Here is a 22098-nt window from a genome sequence, read left to right on the forward strand (position 1 = left end):
AAGCCTTTGCTGCCTTGGCTTGAGAATAAACAGAACTGCCCTGCCTACTTGACAGGATTTGTATAAAGAACAAGGGAGATCATGTCTATGAAAATATTTTATAGTGTTAGAGATATATATATATATATATATATATATATATATAAAACAGTAAACATTTTTGTTTTTATCATGACAATAATAAATAATTACACCATTAGACAGGCTAAGAGTTTTGTCCTATTTTTCCTTTTCTGTTAATATTTACTGAGCTAATACATGCTACAGTAGTACTGCTATTAATGCTCAATAATGATACCTATTAAGATTATTATTGCAAGGGCATATTTTCCAAAATATTTTCTATTATCTCTTATAAATACAATAGAAGAAGTGACCCACTGGGGATTAAGGTAAAGCAGTTATAGAGGTAAGAATGATCTGCCCAGCCAATATAATTGCCTATTTCCCACCCCTACTTTAAGTTAGTAGAAAAGGGAAGAGTAAGAAGAGATGAAGCTGGGAGCATTAACCTAAAAGAAGAGTAGATTAAAAATAAAGGACTGGTATGGAGTGTCCAAAAGAAGTTCACACACCCACAGATCCTTTTACCTGAAGATGACATAAAAAGCTTAAAATTCTGGATTTCCTTCTCTTTACTGAGGATTTTCTGTGTAACCTTAAAATAAGCCATTGAACCTCTTGGTCTTCCCATGTAAAAATCTGATACCTTCCACCTGTCCAAGATGGACTGATTTTATGTTTATCAAGACATATCAAAATATAGCTTATTTTAAGTTCTTCAAAAGAAGCAAGATGCTATCAAACCCAGACAAACCAGCTGTCTTCTTTCTTTCTCTTTTTTTTTTCTCTCTCTCCCTCCCTACCTACCTGCCTACCTACCTAATTACTCACCCATACACATTTTGGTTGTGGTAATAATAATGTGGGAAGGATCCATTTATTAATAAAATTAAAATTCTTAGTCAGAAAATGGAAAATTATTGACATTATAACTAGGGTTTAGAATAGATCACATGAGAATTTCTTAAGAGAGCTGTCTTCACATTAATCATCATCATCTTCATCTATCATTACTCTCCCTTTTATTTTGACAGATGTGAGAATATTTTATTGGTCTGTGAGGCAGTGCAATAATATTCCAGGAATTTATCAGGAAAACAGAACTCCATTTGCTCTGTTCTTTCTCTCTTGTGAATAGAGAATAATCTATTCAGCTGCATGCTTGAAATTAAGTGATCAGAGTCATAACAGAAAATTGCCTCTTCTAAAAGTTAAATGTAGTGTCTGAAGTATGTAATGGTTTTAAGGTCTTAGAAGTCCTATGCACGATAGGATAGAAGAGGATGATAAGGTATGGGTTAGGATATAAACATAAGTTATACAAATAAAAGATACTTAAATACACTCACACCACATATATTTTTTTTTCACAGTAGAGAATGAAAAAACTAAATATTCCAAGAAGTAAATCTATTTCCTTAACTGAGACAGAACATTAAATAATTCATGGAGATAGAAATAAAGATCCCATGAGGGAGAAAAAAGAAAACTAAACATGGTAAGATTACATAATACAATTGTAAGGATGATTTCTCTTTCAGTATTTTCCCATATGATCTTTCTATGAACTTTTCTTGGCAAAAAATAGAATTCAAAATACCTCATATTTCAGGTTCACACAAACTTGGGGTGAAAGATGGATTTCATAAAAACATTTCAACTTCTACAGTTTATTAAGTAGAACAAACAAAAAATATTTTCAGAAATAGGGCATATTTTAATTTAGGTTGATAAATTAGATTTTCACATAGGGTTATTACTGCATTGCATTATTTGAAAGCTTGGTGCTAGCCTTGTTACAATTCCATATCATCACCACACTGAGGACAGTGGACGTGCCTCAGAAAAGTCACGGTGTGCAACATCCAGAAACAAAAATGCTGGGCACCATATCAACAGATGGGCCTAAATAGAGCTGATAAAGGTGAGGAAAAAATGAAAGTAAATGTTAGAGGGAAGGAGGAGAGAACCAATATTAAAAATGTAGTCCAGGAAGCTGAAGTCCAACAAGAATTACCATCAAAGTCAAATTCACAAACAGCGTGGATGTATTCAAGATGGAGTTTCTTAGCAAATTACAATTTAATCTAATTGGTCACTGGGCCCTAGCCATTATTTTAACTAATTCTCTCTTCTCAAATTACCATGGAATAATTCATTATAACCCAAGTAATTTTAAAGGAAAATATCAAGAGTCCCAAATACAAATGGTTTACTAGGTAAGTTTTAATTTTACATAATTTGTATTTTTCTAATGAATAACTTTAATAACTTTAACAGGTAGTGGGGGAAAGCTTCTAAGATTTAGGAGCTTTTCACCCAACAACCAGATTCTCAGCAAAAATCTTGGCTTTTCTCTAACCCACATTCTATCACCTAGGATCTTAAAAGTCCCCCACTGATATAGTCCTACACAGACCTTATGAAAATTTGAAATTCTGTATTAAACTGTGAGTTTATTTAATGTGTTGTTTCCTCCACCAGCCAGTATGCTCTGTAGGGCCAAGGACCATGTCTACTTTATTCACTGCTATGTATCTAGTACAAAATAGACCATCAAAAATGGGTTTAATATTGAATGAATGAAATGTGGTAGAACCCCCCACTATTCACCCTGCTCCACCCACAACACACATATAACTTTGGGAATTAGTCTGAAAACTAGAAAACAGGGAACTTGTGTGTCTTCCCTACTTCTCTGCTCCCACTCGATCCCTGGCCCACTGTACCCTGGTTGTAAAAAACATACTTCTATTAATGTTATTATCACATTGCATTGTAACTGACTGCCCTAAAAGGAAATGAACTAATTATCTGTGTGTCCATTAATTTCTAATAATGCCAGGTGATTTCCTTTTGTTTTACCTTTTAATGTGAGTCAAGAAATAGCTTATGAAAATGATATATTCAGTAGCTCAGAATATAAGGACATATTGGATGGCATAAAAGAGAAATTTTGTGAAATCAAATAAAGTCAATAATTACAACAAACAAAATGTCACTTCCTTCTAGTTACAATTTTACAGGATTTAAAAAATTGTAAGGTTAAGTATCTTCCAAAAGGAGAATTCTACACATTTAATAAAAACAAATCACCAAGAGTCCTACTCTTTTTTTTCCATATAAAATAATTCCTTCACAATCTTTTCAGTAAAAAGCCAGAAAGAAATACATACATGATGGTGTTAATGCCTGAGAGCTGTTGGAACATTTGTAGGCCACAACCCACAATTAAAGCTCGGCGAGTTGGGGGATAACTCAGCATTCTGCAGATCACAGGTCCAGCTTTTATAAAAAAGAAAGAAAAAGAAGGACATGTCTATTATTTTTAGCTCCCAGAGTAATTATTCCCATTAGGATAAATTTCCCCAAATCTCTGTGAAATCAACATGACTGGACATTTAAAAATAGAACACATGTATTTTTATAGAAACCTGGGCACAATATATTTTTGAAAACAGTACATATTTGAGTTAAAACTATAAAATCAACAAGAGAGAATTCAAGTTAAAGCGATTTATGGATACTAGAAAGATCTACATAACTGTAACTGTCACAAATTATTCTTCCTTAAATCCCTATGAGCTGTATTAACCACTCTTTGTTCTTCTGCTTCCTGGGCAATTAATTACTATTTAAAATCCATTCAATGTGGGACTATTTACAAAGTCACGGGAAAAATTGCTTTAATCAACCGAAAGAATAGCATTCATTAAAAACAATGAAACAAGTAACAGATTCATTACAATTTATTTGACTAAAGTAACAATATTCATTCCAATATATTTAATTCAAGTTAAGGAATTTGGGGGTGATATCAGACTTGGTTATGACTGCAATGGATATTATTAATAAAAATTACCCAAAAGGTAAAAAGAAGATGAAATTTAATGTCTATTTTATATAGGCATATATGTATGATATTTCTAGATATTTTTAATAGTTCCCTAAGAGGTATTCAATGATCATTTCAAAATATAAATGGGCTCTCAAAATGGTGCAGATCCCTTGGTCCCTATATCAGAATTCTAGACCAATTCTGAAAAGCTGTAGATCTGAACCACTGAGGCCTTAAGTAAGATGACTAACCAATTGATGCCTGTTGTCTGAGCATAATTACCTAAAGTGCCCCTTCTATTCTCAGAAGCGCTTGTTACGCCTTCACCTTAGCCTTAAGAGGCATTCTATATAGTGTCCTTATGAGACCAGAGTTGACTCCTAGGACCTATGGTATAGCCTGGGATCACTGGGATGTTAACTGCTTCATTAGCAGCATTTTTCCTGGAGGCAATTTTCATTAGTGAACCCTAAACCAAGTCAAGTAAATTAAATTCTGAGGAAATTTCACCATTTCAGAATCTTTTGGAAATCTAATATTCCAGTTCACAGAAATGGGATATGGACTAGAACGTGCTATTGTCTCAGCAATAAAAGTTAATACAGGATGTTAAGCCAGGGGATTAATGAGAACTGAACATTACTGGGGTGAGGATATTCATCTCTACACAGGTATGATTACAATCACATGAAGACTTGATTTACTGCAAACAATTTTGTCTCTAAATGCTAAGACTGGACACATCCATTTAGAAAGCAGGCTGAGAGTATTATAAATGTCAAAATGTTTTAGATTCAAGTAAAGCGGTATTAAAACCTAGTATATCAGAAAGATTATATGAAATAGGTAGACTGTGACAATACTGAAATATATCTGGGTCAGTTCTCTGAAAGACAAGCAGACTCATCTGCAAATTTAGATATCTATGAATGAGCCACAAAATAAGAAATGTGCACAGCATCACATAAACATCTACCTATTTCCAAAATCAAAAAAATTCAAATAAAAGATGATAATTTACCTTATATACCATGGAAAAATTTTAAAATGACATCTATGATGTTGTAACAAAACAAAAAACACCCAAACCCTTTTTTAGCTTTTAAGAAACTCCACAGATGACAAACTGGCCTTCTGCAAGAAATCTAACATAATCTTTGGATAGCTGTATCTACTTTCACTATTAAACTGCTCCATGGTTTGAGAGACAGATTAGGTAATACTGATTTTGGAGGGCAGAAAAACAAAGAGAAAATTATGACAACTTTGGATTAAAGTTTGACTTGCCAAAATATCAAGAGATAAATTATCACATAAACATGACATATTTATCCGATTATCACATAAACATCACATATTTATTTCCTAGTTTTAAAAAATCTGGGCTTTGAAAAAAGGAGCTGGAGGAATCAGGCTCCCTGACTTCAGACTATACTACAAAGCTACAGTAGTCAAAACAGTATGGAACTGGCACAAAAACTGACATACATATCAGTGGAACAGGACAGAAAGTCCAGAGAAAAATCCAAGCACCTATGGTCACCTAGTCTATGATAAAGGAGGCAAGAATATACAATGGAGAAAAGACAAGTCTTTTCAATCAGTGGTGCTGGGAAAACTGGACAGCTACCTATAAAAGAATGAAATTAGAACACTCCCTAACACTGTACACAAAATAAAGTCAAAATGGATTAAAGACCTAAATGTAAGGACAGATATTATAAAACTCTTAGAGGAAAACATAGGCAGGACACTCTTTGACATAAATTGCAGCAAGTTCTTTTTTAATCCACCTTCTAGAGTAATAAAAATAAAAATAACAAATGGGACCTGATTAAACTTAAAAGCTTTAGCACAGCAAAGGAAACCATAAACAAAATGAAAAGGCAACCCACATAATGAGAGAAGATATTTGCAAAAGAAGCAGCTTACAAGGGATTAATCTCCAAAATATACAAATAGCTCATGCAGCTCAATATCAAAAAAAACCCAAACAACTCAACAAAAAGTGGGCAGAAGATCTAAATAGACATTTCTCCAAAGACATACAGATGGCCAAAAAGCACATGAAAAGATGCTCAACATCACTAATTATTAGAGAAATGCAAAATCAAAACTACAATGAGGTATCACCTCACACCGGTCAGAATGGCCAACATCAAAAAATCTACAAATAATAAATGCTGGAGAGGGTGTGGAGAAAAGGGAGCCCTCCTATGCTGTTGGTGGCAATGTAAATTGGTACAACCATTACGGAGAACAGTACGGAGGTTCCTTAAAAAACTAAAAACAGAGCTACCATATGATCCTGCAATCCCACTCCTGGGCATATATCTGGAGAAAACCATAATTTGAAAACATACATGCACCCCAATGTTAACTGCAGCACTATTTACAATAGCCAGGACATGGAAGCAACCTAAATGTTCATTGACAGAGGAATGGATAAAGATGTGGTACATATATACAATGGAATATTACTCAGCCATAAAACAGAATGAAATAATGTCATTTGCAGCAACATGGATGGACCTAGAGATTGTCATACTGAGTGAAGTAAGTGAGACAGAGAAACACAAATATCTTATGATATCACTTATATGTGCAATCTAAAAGAAAATGGTACAAATGAACTAATTTACAAAACAGAAATACAGTCTCAGATGTAGAAAACAAACTTATGGTTACCAGGGGGGAAAGCAGTGGGGGAGGGGAGGGATATACTGGGAGATTGGGATTGACATATACACACTACTATATATAAAATAGATAACTAAGAAGGACCTACTGAATAGTAGAGGGAACTCTTCTCAATACTTAGTAATGACCCATATGGGAAAAGAATCTGAAAAAGAGTGGATATATGTATATGTGTAACTGATTCATTTTGCTGTACAGCAGAAACTAATCTAGGATTTGGACTTTCTTTTGGATTTCCTGTAAAAAATAAACAACGGTAGTTCCTTTATAAGACTGGATTGTTTTTTTAAAGGTAAATTTTGGTCACAGCAGCTGCATATCTGATTATACATGAACAAAAGTAAAAAATTTCCTTTTATTAAAATCATAAACCTAGCTTTATTAGGCAGTAAAACTAACTTAACAAATGCAAACTATTAATCTTAATATCACAGAAGCTATGAGGCAAAGACAAATTCAAATACATGAATTGGTTGAATGTTCATAAGTGAAAATTTAAAATGTCATGCTCTAATTACATTTCTTTTGATTTTTGTAATTAAAAACATTTTTATGTATACAACCATTTCACACCTTATTTTTAACAAAACATGTGTCTTTGAAATACAGAAATTCCCACACAATAAAAACTAAAACCTCTAGATAACAAAAGTAGAATGGAAATGCAGAGCTCAAAATGTAACACATGATAAAACAATAGAGGCAAAAACCGCAAATGGGTTCATCTTTTCTGTCATTCTGGACACCTCATACTAAGTAACTTTCACAACGGTTGTCCAGGTGTGGCAGGTGCTCTGGTGGCTCTGGTGGCAGGGCTGAAAAGGACAGTGCAACAAGTGCAACCACTCCTGTGGACAGGAGGTCTGTGAGGAAGCTGAGTCTACAAAAGTTTCTCCAGGTATGATTAAAAATGTACTAGAACACACTTTGTATAAAAGTCCAACTCTTGACTTCCACTTCCAGCCAAGATGGAGTAACAGTTATCAGATTTACCTCCAACATGAAACAACTAAAAAGTCAGGCAAAAATGCATGAAACAGCAGTTCTCATGACAATGGGACAAAGAATAGTGACCCCTGATATTCAGGAAGCAAATGAGATGAACCCTAAGCCTAAGCCTGGAAAAAAGTATCCAGGGGAAAGCAGGTAGACACTGGTGGTCTCCTTGAGTTGAAAAGATGCAGCTCAGGATCCAGGTGGCTAGAGTTCCCAGGGCAGCGTGCTGGAGAGGAGAGAGACTCACGGAGAGGACACTGGAGATCTGCAGGGCTCCTTGACTTTTCAGTTGAATACTGATCAGTGGATGTGTGTGAGGAAACTACCCAGTCAGGGGAAGGAGCCACAGGAAAGGATGAAAGAAATGAACCCCAGGAATTTACACAGGACTGAGAGTGAAAAACCTAGAGCATAAGGAAGAATATTCAGAAGGGTTTTTACCTCAGTAATGGTATAAATTTAGTCCTGGATTAAACATTGCTTGGGCACCATCTAAACAGTTTAAATGAAAGACCCAAATGCTTCCCAGTAACTGAATAGCATCCCACAACTAAGTTCAACAGTAAGATAAAATTTTTAATGTCTGGCATACCATATAAAATTACGAGGCATGCAAAAAGGCAAGAAAGTACAACTTGTAATGATAATGGGATTAATCCAGCAAGAGGATATAACAATCCTAAATGTCTCTGCACCTAATAAAAGCTTCAAAATATGTGAAACAAACAACACAACTGCAAGGGAAAATAGAAAAACCCACAATTATACTTGGGTATTTCATCACCTCTTTCTGAGTAATAGTAAAAGTAGGCTGATAATCAGCCAAGATACAGAAGACATCAACAGCACGATCAACAAACTTGACCTGCCACTTAGACAACACCCTACAGACCAAACGTTCTTTCCACGAGTAAAGGCATGGTAAATGTCTTGGAACATTTACTGAGATAGATGATATTATATTCTGAGCTCTAAATCTAGCTTCAATTAATTTAAAAGGATTCAAGTCATATAAAGAATGTTCTTTGATCGTAATAAAATTAATATACAAATCAATAAACTGAAAGATAACTGGAAAATTCCCTCCAGATCAGAAACGGAATAACATATTTCCATGGATCAAAGGAAGAATGGGAAATGAGAAAGTATTCTGAACTGAAAGAATATGAAAATGCATCATATGAAAATTTGTGGAATGGAGCTAAAGTATAACAGGAAAATTTATAGCAATGACCTTGGCTTCCACCTTACAAAACCAGAAGAAGAGTGACAAAGAAAACCTCAAAAAAGCACAAGATAAAATAATAAAGATCAGAATGGAAATCCACTAAATAGATAAGGAGACAATTGAGAAAAAAAATTAATGAAACCAAAATCTGGCTCTTTGAAGATATCAATAAAATTGATAAACTTTGAGCAAGACTATGGAAGGCTGAATAATGGCCCCTCAAAATATACATACCTGCTAATCCCTGGAACTTGTTAATGTTACCTTAGATGTCAAAAAAAAAGACTGTGCAGATGTGATTAAGTTAAGGATTTTTGATGTGGGAAGATTATCCTGGATTATCTGGGTTGGCCCTAAATGCAATCACATGTATCCCTATAAGAGGGAGGCAGAGGGAGATTCAGGACAGAATGGGAGAAGGCAATGTGACCATGAATGCAGATACTGAATTGATGTAGCCATAAGCCAAGGAATAATGGAGGGAGGGAGGCAGGGAGAAAGGGAGAGAGGGAGGGAGGGAGAGAAGGAGGGAGGGAGGGAGGGAGGGAGGGAAAAAGGGAGGAAGGGAGAAAGGGAGAGAGGGAAGGAGGGAGGGAGGGAGAAAGGGAGAGAGGGATGGAGGGAGGGAGGAGGGGGGAGGGGGGAGGGAGAGGTCTGTTTTCTTCTTCATGAGAGAGGGTTTCACTCTCATGACCTCATCTAAACCAATTATCTCCCAAAAGCTCCATCTCCAAACACCATCACTTTAGGCATTAGGGCTTCAACATATGAATTTTGGGGAGACACAAACATTCAGTCCATAACACCAAGAGTATTAGGTATCTGTTCAAATCTCAATGAATTTTCTAATATTTTGATACCTCTTCATGCCTTATGAACCATTTTTCATCATCGTAAGAGTGCTACCAAGTAAGAAAGAACAGGTAATATTATTGAGGAAAGAAGTACATAGAGATCAGGTAACTTTCCAAAGGTCACAAGTATGTAGAGCTAGGACTTGAGCTAACTTCTGTTCATGCCATAAATGACAAGAAATTTTATATGTATACTTAAATGAGCTGATTTTCCTTAGCATAAAAAGAAAATCAGGGCTTCCCTGGTGGCTCAGTGGTTGAGAGTCCGCTTGCCAATGCAGGGGACACGGGTTCGCGCCCCAGTCCAGGAAGTTCCCACATGCTGCGGAGTGGCTAGGCCCATGAGGGATGGCCGCTGAGCCTGCGCGTCCGGAGCCTGTGCTCCGCAATGGGAAAGGCCACATCAGTGAGAGGCCTGCGTACCGCAAAAAAAAAAAAAAAAAATCAACAATTATGAATAGTATGAGTGACAAAACTAAAGCACTTTCAAGCTACAGGAATACACATTCTCTGTGTTCATCATGACTCAATCCCTCAATCTTTTTTTTTCTCTTATCTTTCTTATGGCCTCACTTGCCACTATTGCCATTCTTTACTCTCGAGTTATCTATCTCAAATCATTCATTTCAATCTGTTCTCTTCTCCAATCCTATATCCAGGGAGTTGAACATTGTTTACAAATAATTAGGAAAATAGACCTGGTTTCATGGCAAATTAAGGGTTTCTGTGAGTCAGGCCCTCCATGCTACCTGAGGAGCACCATTCATCTCGAGTTGGCTCTCAATTACATTCTCAACAACATCCATTTCAAACACTCCCTCCTTCTTCCTCCTCCTTGGACTTCCATTGTTCTCTGCAGCCTCTCAGACCAAGTATTCCCTAGCTCACTTAGCATACTTGAAGCACCGACCATCAGCCTACTCTTTGCTAGGTACAGAAACATGAAGAGGCCCCGCCCTGCAAGAACTCATAATATGAGTGGGGAGGGAATCACACACAGAAACAAAACGAGTTGCACCACAAAAGTCTAAGGGCTCTGACAGAGGTACATGTAAAGTATTATCAGACTGAGGAATAGGGAAGAACCCAGAAAGGGTATGCCAGCTTAAGGTCATATAAAAGAGAAGTCGTCATTTCTCACCCCAAACCCTATGGTACCTAATTTCACATTAAGTCAGGATAAAAAAAATGTGGCATTTGGCTATTCATTCCCTCTTCCTAATTTCCATATCCAATGAGTTGCCAAATTCTAATGAAAATTAATGTGTATATACCTGACTTCTTTCCACAAAATGTCAGAAAAACTTCTCTTGCTTTTGCATACGTGCCCTCCCCAGCTCTCTACCGCCCTGCTGGGCTCTCATCTGGGGGCTCTCATCTGTGTCCTTGGTGAGACTACATGGCAGTGGACAGTAGTTGTGCAGGCCGCCGTTGAAATTCCAGCTCCCCCGCTCAGCTGCCATGAGATTTTGTGCATGTTATTCAATCTTGCTAATATGAAGATTAGAGATAGTAAACTTCCAGGCATACACTATGCGTAATGGTTAATTTGTGTGTCAGCTTTACTGGGTTACAGGGTGCCCAGATATTTGATTAAACATTACTTCTGGATATGTCTATGAGGGTATCTGGATAAGACTAACATTTGAATAGGTAGACTGAGTAAAGCAGATTGCCCTCCCCAATGTGGATGGGTCTCATCCAATCCATGAGGACCTAAAATACAACAAAAAGAGGAAAAAGGGAAGGTCTGTTCTCTCAGCCTGCCTATTATAGAGCTGGGACATTGGTTTTCTCCTGCCCTCTCACAGGGACTTTCACCATCAGCTCTCCTGGGTCTCCAGCTTGCCAAGGGCAGAGTAGACTGTCTTCTCAGCCTCCATTATCATGTGAGCCCATTCCCCATAATAAATAAATCTCATAGGAGATATATATATATATATATAATATACATATACATATTAGATATAAATATATAGATACAGATATATAGACATAGATGTCCTATTGGTTCTATTTCTTTGGAAAACCCTGACTAATACTAACTCACACGTTATGTATTCAATAACAATGCCTTGTTTGTGTATGGTCTCCACATCTCCCGTCTCTGCTGAATCAATCCAGCCTCTCCACATTGCTTCCATCCTGTCTACTAAAGCATAACACTGATCACTTTCTTCACTGACCTGCTCAAAACTTTTGATAACAGACCCATCAGGGTCTATTTCATGAAAGGCACACTCCTGCCTTTCAAGACTTATCTCACACTACTTCTTCTCTAACACACGTGGCTTCAACAATCTTTGGGTAGCCTGTTTTACACAAAGAAGCCTCATATTTTTACACTTCTGTCTCGTATAATGTTCCTGTCCTATGAGGTTGCCCCTGTTCCCAAAAGAAGATATTCTCTCATCGGAATGATGGTGTCAGTTTCATACTTCTCTTATGTTCTCACTGATGGCTAATTTGTTTTACAGGTTACGTAGCTGATGTCTCTTCCATACTGGATTACGATCTTTATACTGGATTATGTGGGGTGAATGGCCCAGGTTTTATCTCTGTTTTATCATTTTGCTTCCCATTGTACTTAGCTTAGGGTCATGCAAATAGAAGAGATGCAATAAATATCTGTTTAATGAACATGAAGAAGAAAAGAAGGAGGAAAGGGAAGAAGGGAGAAAGAAACACTGGAGCAAATAATGGCTATTGAGATCAAGAATGAAGCAATCTGAATACACTGCAAGTTGCTAAACAATGTTGTGATTAATTATAAACTACCATAAGATCTTGAGTACAGCCATGCTGTTTTCCTCTTCAATATGCAGCAGATGATGTTTGTGATTACAAGCTGGTGCTTGGCACATGTTCTGTTCAGAAGAACGGACTGCTGCTATTGATAAATTCAACCCCATGTGGTTCAATCATTCCTTCACAGTCTGGCATTTATGCCAACACATTCTGAAATCCTTCTAAAGAATCAATTTGCCAAGATGTTGTGTTGGGCTGATTATCTACAGCTGCCTGTTTGTGAGCTGATCATGGTACAGTATGCACTGACTCAGTAATCTAGTCATTATTATTCCAGGTTGCTAAAGTAAAGACTGTTTTCTGTGATAGGGCTTAATGCTACTAAAATACTGTTTTTCAAAAACCTACTCCTGTTACTACCAAGAATTCTTTTTAAATTCTAAAAATATATCCTTCATCAAATGTATCTATATAACAAAAGCCATCATAAAATATATCCCCTAGCCAAGCAATTCTCAAATGAGAGATCTCTGAACTTCCTAACAGCCATGGGAGTGTGGTGTGCTGCTGAGGGGAAGAATGTTAAGAATTACTACTTTAGAAAACCTTTCTTGAGCAAAGTGAAGTATCTTTTTTTTAAATAAATGAGTAATTCTTAGTAAATAAATGAGTAGTCCTTAAACAATTATATTCTTAACATTAATACTGTCTTTAGCAAAGCAATTTTTAAATGAAAGGACACATACTTTTAACCTGATGGTATACTGACAGTATTTTCATAACAAGTTGTCATTCTTAGTGATATAAAGCTTCTCACTTACCTAACTTTTCAATAGATATTAAACACTAAGATATAAGACAGTGTATGACTTGCATCTGCTAAAGGCTATACAGCCATAAGCAGTGTTGAACAGTATAAAGAGTAAGAATCTCCAAAACAGGGAAACCCAGATTCAAATCCAGCTCAGCTATGTAGAAGCTGTGTGACCTTGGGTGGGTTCCTTACCCTTTCCGAGCCTGGCATGACTCATATGAGATAACATCTACTTCACAATTGTATTTTGATAATTAAAGGTGGTAATACATGTGAAGTATATTGCACCAAAACTCAAATAGTGATGCTATGATTTCATCCATCAGCTCTGTAGAATTTCTCCATAGTTGAATACAATTTGAAAGTTTTGAATAAAAACAACTGTCAATAAATTACATAGGGTTTCCCTCTATGTAAACAAAGAGATTTCATTCTTAAGGTCCCATAAAATAATTCAAAAAGCTTCATTAACATAAAAATAGATTAACTCTATACTTATAATTTCTATATCTTTTATAATTAACAGAACACTCCTACACAGATGACTGATAAACACAAGGTGATAAATCAATAGGAATTATACTTCAGGCTCCTGTAATGAATGGCAGTTCTATCAAATTCATTTATATATACTGCCAAACTATTCATACAAATACAGATAAATCAGAATGATCTTATGCCCCTGACTTCATTTTAGGTCACATGTAGCCTTCCTAGAATCTAAGTATTTCTACATTACTATCAGTTAAACATTTTAAGATATATGAACTATGTTTCTAAACATTAATCATTTGCTTGGTTAAAAAAGTATGTATTTATATGGATATTTGAATTCTATATGTATATTTGAACATATTCTATTAACATGACTTTTTTTTAGATTCAAGCATTCAACAAATAAGAACTATTGAGAATAAAGATGAAAATCTAACCATGATTCATGTATTTCATACTGTTCTTTCTTGCTATATTTAGCTTTACATGTGATAGTTACCATGAATAAAGATACCAAAAAGATAAAAACCAGGACGAATTAAAGGGCCCATGATCTTACAGTGGGGCAGAATATCTAAAATCACGTTTGTTCCACCAGATTCTGGAAGCATGACTGCTGCAAACATATGTGGTACCTTGAAATATAACAGCTTAAAGGAAAGAGACTGTGTTTTCTGTCAGCATGATTCTTGGAACACCATATTTATTTCAAAAATATCCATGAATGAGAAACAAAAAAGAACCAAAACAAACTTATAAGGCTATATGAAAAAAGATAAAGAAAAATAAAAATAATTGTCTCCTACCTGTGAAAAAAATATGTGATAGTTATTAAATATAGAGTAAGAAATAAAGATGTTCTGAGGTGTGGCCAAGATGGCAGAGTAGAAAGACCCTGAGCTTACCTCCTCCCATGGGAACACCAAAATCACAACTATTTACAGAGCAACTATTAAAGAGAAAGACTGGAAGACTACAAAAAAGATGCTCTACAACTGAAGAAATGAAGAAGAAACCACAACAAGATGGGTAAGAGGGGCAGAGGCGTATAGTCAAGACCCATACCCCAGGGGTGAACATCCCACAAATGGGAGGATAATTACAACTGCAGAGGTTCTCCCCAAGAAGTGAGGGGTCTGAGGTCCACATTGGGCTCCCCAGTCAGGAAGTCCTACACTCAGAAGATGAGGCCCCAGAGTGATTCACTTTGAAGGCCAGCAGACTTTAATTTTTGGAGAGCCAGAGGCTTGTGGGAAATAAAAGACTCCACTCTTATAGGGTGCACACAAAATCTCACACACTCTGGGACCCAGGGGAGAAACCGTAATTTGACTGGTGCCTGGGTCAGACCTACCTGCTGATCTTGGAGAGCATTCCAGAGAGGCAGGAGGCAACTGGAGCTCACACTGGGGACAAACACCCTGGCAGCAGCCATTTCTGGGAGCTTCTTCTACCACAAGGACACTACTGCAGGCAAGCACCATTTTGGAATCCTCCCTCAGCTTATTAGATCCAGGACACGGCACCACCTACCAGCCTGTTACCACCTGTACTGGGATGCCTCAGGCCAAGCATCTACCCAGGCAAGGACACAGCATCTACCCACCCACCAGCAGACCTGTTGCCTTAAGACCCCCTGAGCCCTCAGCTGTCCTGGGACATGGCCCTGTCCACCAGAGGGTCCAGGACACAGCCCTGCACACCAGGCAATACACTAGGCCCGGGACCCATAGAGCCCTGCAGCTAGAGACCCCAGGATGCAGTTCAGCCCACCAGTGGGCCTATACTACACATAGGACCAGCTTTACCCACCAGTGAGCAGGCACCAGCCCCAGGATACCAGAGACCCAGGCCCAACCCACCAGCAGGCCACACATCAATTCTGGGACCCCCAGGGCCCTACAGCCAGAGACCCCAGAATGTGCCTTGCCCAACAATGGGCAGGCATTAGTCCCAGGTCAACGTCTCACCTACCAATGGGTGGGTACCAGCTGTGGAATCCCCTGGGCTCTGACCCCACCCACCAGTGGTGAACATGAGCCCCAGGACAACCATGGACCCACAGACTATCAGTACCCAGGTCACAAAACAGCAGGCGGGCACCAGAGCAGGGAACTCTTGAACCCTGGCCGCACCCACCAGCATGCCAACACCAACTCTGGGACACTTTGGGTCCCTCAGTAAGCCACCCTAAGATTCCTCCCCTCCCCACCAGTGGGCCAACACAAGCTTCAGGACACCCTGGCCTCTGCAGACAGCTATGTAAGGAGCTAGCATAACCCATTAGCAGGCTGACACTAGATCTGGGACCCCTGGCACAACAACTACCCATCCCAGATACCAGCACTGCTTAACAGTGGGCCAGCACTAGACCTGGCCCCACTCACCAGCAGCCAACAGCCTCCACACAAGGAAGGGCCTGGCAACCAACCAGGTCAGAAGTGAGACACACTTACCAGAACACCCACACTTCTAAGCTCGCCATGACAGGATGACCCACACAGCCCACATGGGGGGCACCCATAGAGCATATAGTTCTAATGACCAGAGCAGAGTAGGCTTCTGGGACACATAGGATGTCTCCTACAAAAGGTCACTTCTCCAAGGCTGGGAAACATAATCAACTTATTAAATACATAGAAATAAAAACAGGAGCTTAGGCAAAATGAGGTAACAGACAAATATGTTCCAAACAAAGGAACAAAATAAAGCCCCAGAAGAAATACTAAGTGAAGTGAAGATAAGAAATCTACCCAATAAAGAGTTTAAGGTCATGATTATAAAGATGTTCCAAGAACTCAAGAGAAGATTGGATGAACAGATTAAGAGTTTAGAAGCTTTTAAAAGAGTTAGAAAATACAAAGAAGAACCAAAAACTGATGATGACTACAATAACTGAAATAAAAAATACACCAGAAGGAATCAACAGTAGATTAGATGGTATCAGCAACTGGAAGACAGAGTACTGGAAAGCACTGAAGCTGAACAGAAGAAACATAAAAGAAGAAAAGAAAATGAGGACAGTTTAAGAGACCTCAGCGACAGCATCAAGTGTACTAATATTCACATTACAGGGAGAAGGAGAAAGCGAGAGAAAGGGGCAGAGAATATATCTGAAGATATAATAGCTGAAACTTCACTAACCTGAGAAAGGAAACGGATGTCCAGGTCCGGGAAGCACATACAGTCCCAAACAGATTCAGTATAAGGAAGAACACACCAAGACACGTTGTAATTAAATGGCAAAAATCCAAGATAATGAGAGAATATTAAAAGCAGCAAGGGACTATCTCTATTGCTGCTGCTACTGCTGCTGCTGTCGCCACTGCCACCACTGCTACTGCTGTCGGCAGAGCTGCTGGGAGTGGGCATCTCCCGTCTGGGATACCCACCGTTGCAGCATCTCCTGCACACCCTGGCCCCAAACGGACCTGCTAGCCCCAGGGAACAAAAGTGGAGCCACCCCGTCCTCTCCTGCTTCAGCCAGAGGATGACTCGAGAGGGCTGAGTGGAGAGTGTGGTCCTCGGTGGCGGGTGGGGAAGGAGACCAAGATGGTGGAGGAGTAAGACGTGGAGATCACCTTCCTCCCCACAAATATATCAAAATACATCTACATGTGGAACAACTCCTACAGAACACCTACTGAACACGGCAGAAGACCTCAGACTTCCCAAAAGGCAAGAAAATCCCCACGTACCCGGGTAGGGCAAAAGAAAAAAGAAAAAACGGAGACAAAAGAACAGGGACAGGACCTGCACCAGTGGGAGGGAGCTGTGAAGGAGGAAAGGTTTCCACACACTATGAAGCTCCTTCGCATGCGGAGACTGCGGGTGGCGGAGCGGGGGAGCTTCGGAGCCACAGAGGAGAGCACAGCAATGGGTGCAGAGGGCAAAGTGGAGAGATTCCCACACAGACGATCGGTGCCGACCGGCACTCACCAGCCTGAGAGGATTGTCTGCTCCCCACAGGGGAGAGTGGGGGTTGGGAGCTGAGTCTCGGGCTTTGGAGGTCCGACCCCAGGGAGAGGACTGGGGTTGGCTGCGTGAACACAGCCTGAAGGGGGCTAGTGAACCACAGCTAACCGGGACAGAGTCCGGGAAAAAGTCTGCACTTGCCTCAGAGGTAAGAGACCGTTGTTTTGGGGTGCGCAAGAGGAGGGGATTCCTTCTCCGTCTGCCCACAGAAGGCAGAGCACGGCCTAAAGAATGTCCAGAGATGGGTGCGAGCCACAGCTATCAGCTCAGACCCCAGAGACAGGCATGAAACAATAACGCTGTCGCCACTGCCACCAGGCATCCTGTGTGCAAACACTGTTCACTACCGACACCACCCACCTCGGTGAACCTGTGCAGCCCGCCACTGCCAGGGTCCCAAGATCCAGGGACAACCAACTTCCCCAGAAGAACACACAGCATGCATCAGGCTGTTGCAATGTCACACTGGCTTCTGCCACTGCAGACTCGCCTGCATTCCAATTATGACTACCGTACCCCTCCCTCTCTCTGGCCTGAGTGAGCAAGAGAGCCCTAATCAGCCACTGCTTTAACCCCCTCCTGTCTGGGCAGGGAACAGATGCCTGAGGGTGGCCTACACGCAGAGGCAAGGTCAAAACCAAAGCTGAAACCCAGGAGCTGTGTGAACAAAGAAGAGAAAGGGAAATTTCTCCGTGCAGCCTCAGGAGCAGCGGATTAAATCCCTACAATCAACTTGATGAACCCTGCATCTGTGGGATACCTGAATAGACAACGAATGTTCTCAAAATTGAGGCGGTGGACTTTGGGAGCAACTGTAGACTCGGGGTTTGCTTTCTGCATCTGACTTGTTTCTGGTTTTTAGGTTTATCTTAGATTAGTTTTTAGTGCTTGTTTCATTGGTGGATTTGTTTATTGGTTTTCTTCTTTTTTTATTTTATTATTTTTTTATATATATTAAAAATTTTTTTTTCCTTTTTTCTCTTTTTGTGAGTATGTATGGTATGTCTCTTTGTGTGATATTCTCTGTTTAGCTTTGCTTTTACCATTTGTCCTAGGGTTCTGACTGTTCATTTTGTTGTGGTGGTGGTTTGTTTTCTTTTTGAGTGTGTGTGTGTATGTTTCTTTGTGTGATTCTGTCTGTTTAGCTTTACTTTTACCATTTGGTTTGGAGTTCTATCTGTTCATTTTGTTTGTTTTCCTTTTTTTCTTTCTTTTCTGCTGAGGCGTGTGGCTGGCAGCGTCTTGGTGCTCTGGTCGGGTGTCTGGCCTGAGCCTCCAAGGTGGGAGAGCCGGGTCCAGGATATTGGACCACCAGAGGCCTCCCAGCCCCACGTAATATCAATCAGCAAGAGCTCTCCCAGAGATCTCCATCTCAACACTAAGACCCAGCTCCACCCAACGGCCAGCAAGCTCCAGTGCTGGACGCCCCATGCCAAACAACTAGCAAGACAGGAACACAACCCCACCCATTAGCAGAGAGGCTGCCTAAAGTCATACTAAGTTAATAGATACCCCAAAACACACTACCAGACGTGACCCTCCCTACCAGGACAAGATTCAGCCCCACCCATTAGAACACAGGCAGCAGTCACTTCCACTAGGAAGCCGACACAAGCCACTGAACCAACCTCAACCACTGGGGGCAGACAACAAAAACGATGGAAATTACGAACCTGCAGCCAGAGAAAATGAGACCCCAAACACAGTAAGCTAAACAGACTGAGAAGACACAGAAATATGCAGCACGTGAAGGACCAAGGTAAAAATCTACCAGAACAAACAAATGAAGAGGAAATAGTCAGTCTACCTGAGAAAGAATTCAGAGTAATGATAGTAAAGATGATCCAAAATCTTGGTAATAGGATGAAGAAAATACAAGAAATGTTTAACAAGGACCTAGAAGTAAAAAACAGCAAACAAACAACGATGAGCAGCACAATAAATGAAATTTAAAATTCTCTAGAAGGAATCAAGATCAAAATAACTGAGGGAGAAGAGCGGGTAAGTGACCTGGAATATAAAATAGTGGAAATAACTGCCACAGAACAGAATAAAGAAAAAAGAATGGAAAGAATTGAGGACAGTCTCAGGGACCTCTGGGACAACATTAAATGCACCAACATTCGAATAAGAGGGGATGCAGAATAAGAAGAGAAAAAGAAAACGTCTGAGAAAATATATGAAGAGATTACAGTTGAAAACTTCCCTAACATGGAAAGGAAAATAGTCAATCAAGTCCAGGAAGCGCAGAGTCCCATACAGAATAAATCCAAGGAGAAACACGCCAAGACACACATTAATCAAACTATCAAAAATTAAATACAAAGAAAAAACTATTAAAAGCAGAAAGGGAAAAGCAACAAATAACATACAACAGAATTCCCAAAAGGTTAACAGCTGATCTTTCAGCAGAAAAACTGCAAACTAGAAGGGAGTGGCAGGACATATTTAAAATGATGAAAGGGAAAAACTTACAACCAAGTTTACTCTACCCAGCAAGGAACTAATTCAGATTCGACTGAGAAATTAAAACTTTTACAGACAAGCAAAAGTTAAGAGAATTCAGCACCACCAAACCAGCATTACAACAAATGCGAAAGGAACTTCTCTAGCCAGAAAACACAAGAGAAGGAAAACACCTACAATAAGAAACCCAAAACAATTCAGAAAATGGTAATAGGAACAAACATACGGATAATTACCTTAAATGTAAATGGATTACATCCTCCAACCAAAAGATATACAGGGGCTGAAAGGATACAAACATAAGACTCCTAAATATGCTGTCTACAAGAGTCCCACTTCAGACCTAGGGACACATATAGACTGAAAGTGAGGGGATGGAAAAAGATATTCCATGCACATGGAAATCAAAAGAAAGCTGGAGTAGCAATTCTCATATCAGACAAAATAGACTACAATAAAGACTATTACAAGACACAAAGAAAGACATTACAAAATGATCAAGGGATCAATCCAAGAAGTTATAACAATTGTAAATATTTATGCACCCAACATAGGAGCACCTCAATACATAAGGCAAATGCTAACAGCCATGAAAGGGGAAATTGACAGTAAGACAATAATAGTAGGGAACTTTAACACCCTACTTTCACCGATGGACAGATCATCCAAAATGAAAATAAATAGAGAAACACAAGCTTTAAATGACACATTAAACCAGATGGACTTAACTGATATTTATTGGACATTCCATCCTAAAACAACAGAATACACTTTCTTCTCAAGAGCTCATGGAACATTCTCCAGGATAGATCATATCTTGGGTCACAAATCAAGCCATGATAAATTTATAATAAAATTGAAATGGTACCAAGTATCTTTTCCGACCACAGTGCTATGAGACAAGATATCAATTAAAGGAAAAAAGCTGTAAAAAATACAAACACATGGGGGCTAAACAATAAACTACTAAATGACCAAGAGATCACTGAAGAAATCAAAGAGGAAATCAAAAAATACCTAGAAAAAAATGAAAATGAAAACATGACAACACAAAACCTATGGGATGCAGCAAATGGAGTTCTAACAGGGAAGTTTATAGCAATACAATCCTACCTCAATAAACAAGAAACAACTCAAATAAACAACCTTACCTTGCACCTAAAGCAATTAAGGGAAAATAACAAAGAAAACCCAAAGTTAGCAGAAGGAAAGAAATCATAAAGATCAGGTCAGAAATAAATGAAAAAGAAACCAAAGAAACAACAGCAAAGATCAATAAAACTAAAAGCTGGTTCCTTGACAAAATAAACAAAATTGATAAACCACTAGCCAGACTAAGAAAAAAAGGGAGAAGACTCAAATGAGCAGAATTATAAAGGAAAAAGAAGAAGGACCAGCTGACCCTGAAGAAATATAAAGAATCATGAAGGATTACTACAAGCAACTATATGCCAATAAAATGGACAACCTGGAAGAAATGGAAAAATTCTTAGGAAAGCACAAACTTCAGAGACTAAACCGGGAAGAAACAGAAAATATGAACAGCCCAATCACAAGCACTGAAATTGAAACTGTGATTAAAAATCTTCCAACAAACCAAAGCCCAGGACAAGATGCCTTCAAAGGTGAATTTTATAAAATATTTAGAGAAGAGCTAACACCTATCCTTCTCAAACTCTTCCAAAATATAGCAGAGGGAGGAACACTCCCAAACTCATTCTACGAGGCCACCATCACCCTGATACCAAAACCAGAGAATGATGTCACAAAAAAAAGAAAACTACAGACCAATATCACTGATAAACATAGATGCAAAAATCCTCAACAAAATACTAGCAAACAGAATCCAACAGCACATTAAAAGGATCATACACCATGATCAAGTGGGGCTTATCCTTGGAAAGCAAGGATTCTTCAGTAT

The 22098-nt window shown here is 38.9% G+C and overlaps 1 protein-coding gene across 1 annotated transcript in view; it reads right to left on the reverse strand.

The window, feature by feature from the left end:
* Positions 1-3159: 3159 nt before the first annotated feature.
* The window catches only part of LOC309968911 (proton myo-inositol cotransporter-like), a gene marked incomplete at its 5' end in the record, with an annotated part of 213054 nt that continues 194115 nt past the window's right edge, over positions 3160-22098 (reverse strand). Inside the window, one exon of the mRNA XM_082850430.1 lies at positions 3160-3348. Coding sequence (XP_082706556.1) covers positions 3200-3348 — 149 coding nt within the window. The 3' untranslated portion in view covers positions 3160-3199. The remainder of the gene's footprint in view (positions 3349-22098) is intronic.

Source organism: Leucopleurus acutus (assembly GCF_964270905.1).
Source record: "Leucopleurus acutus genome assembly, chromosome: 11".
NCBI classification, from domain to species: Eukaryota; Metazoa; Chordata; class Mammalia; order Artiodactyla; family Delphinidae; genus Leucopleurus; species Leucopleurus acutus.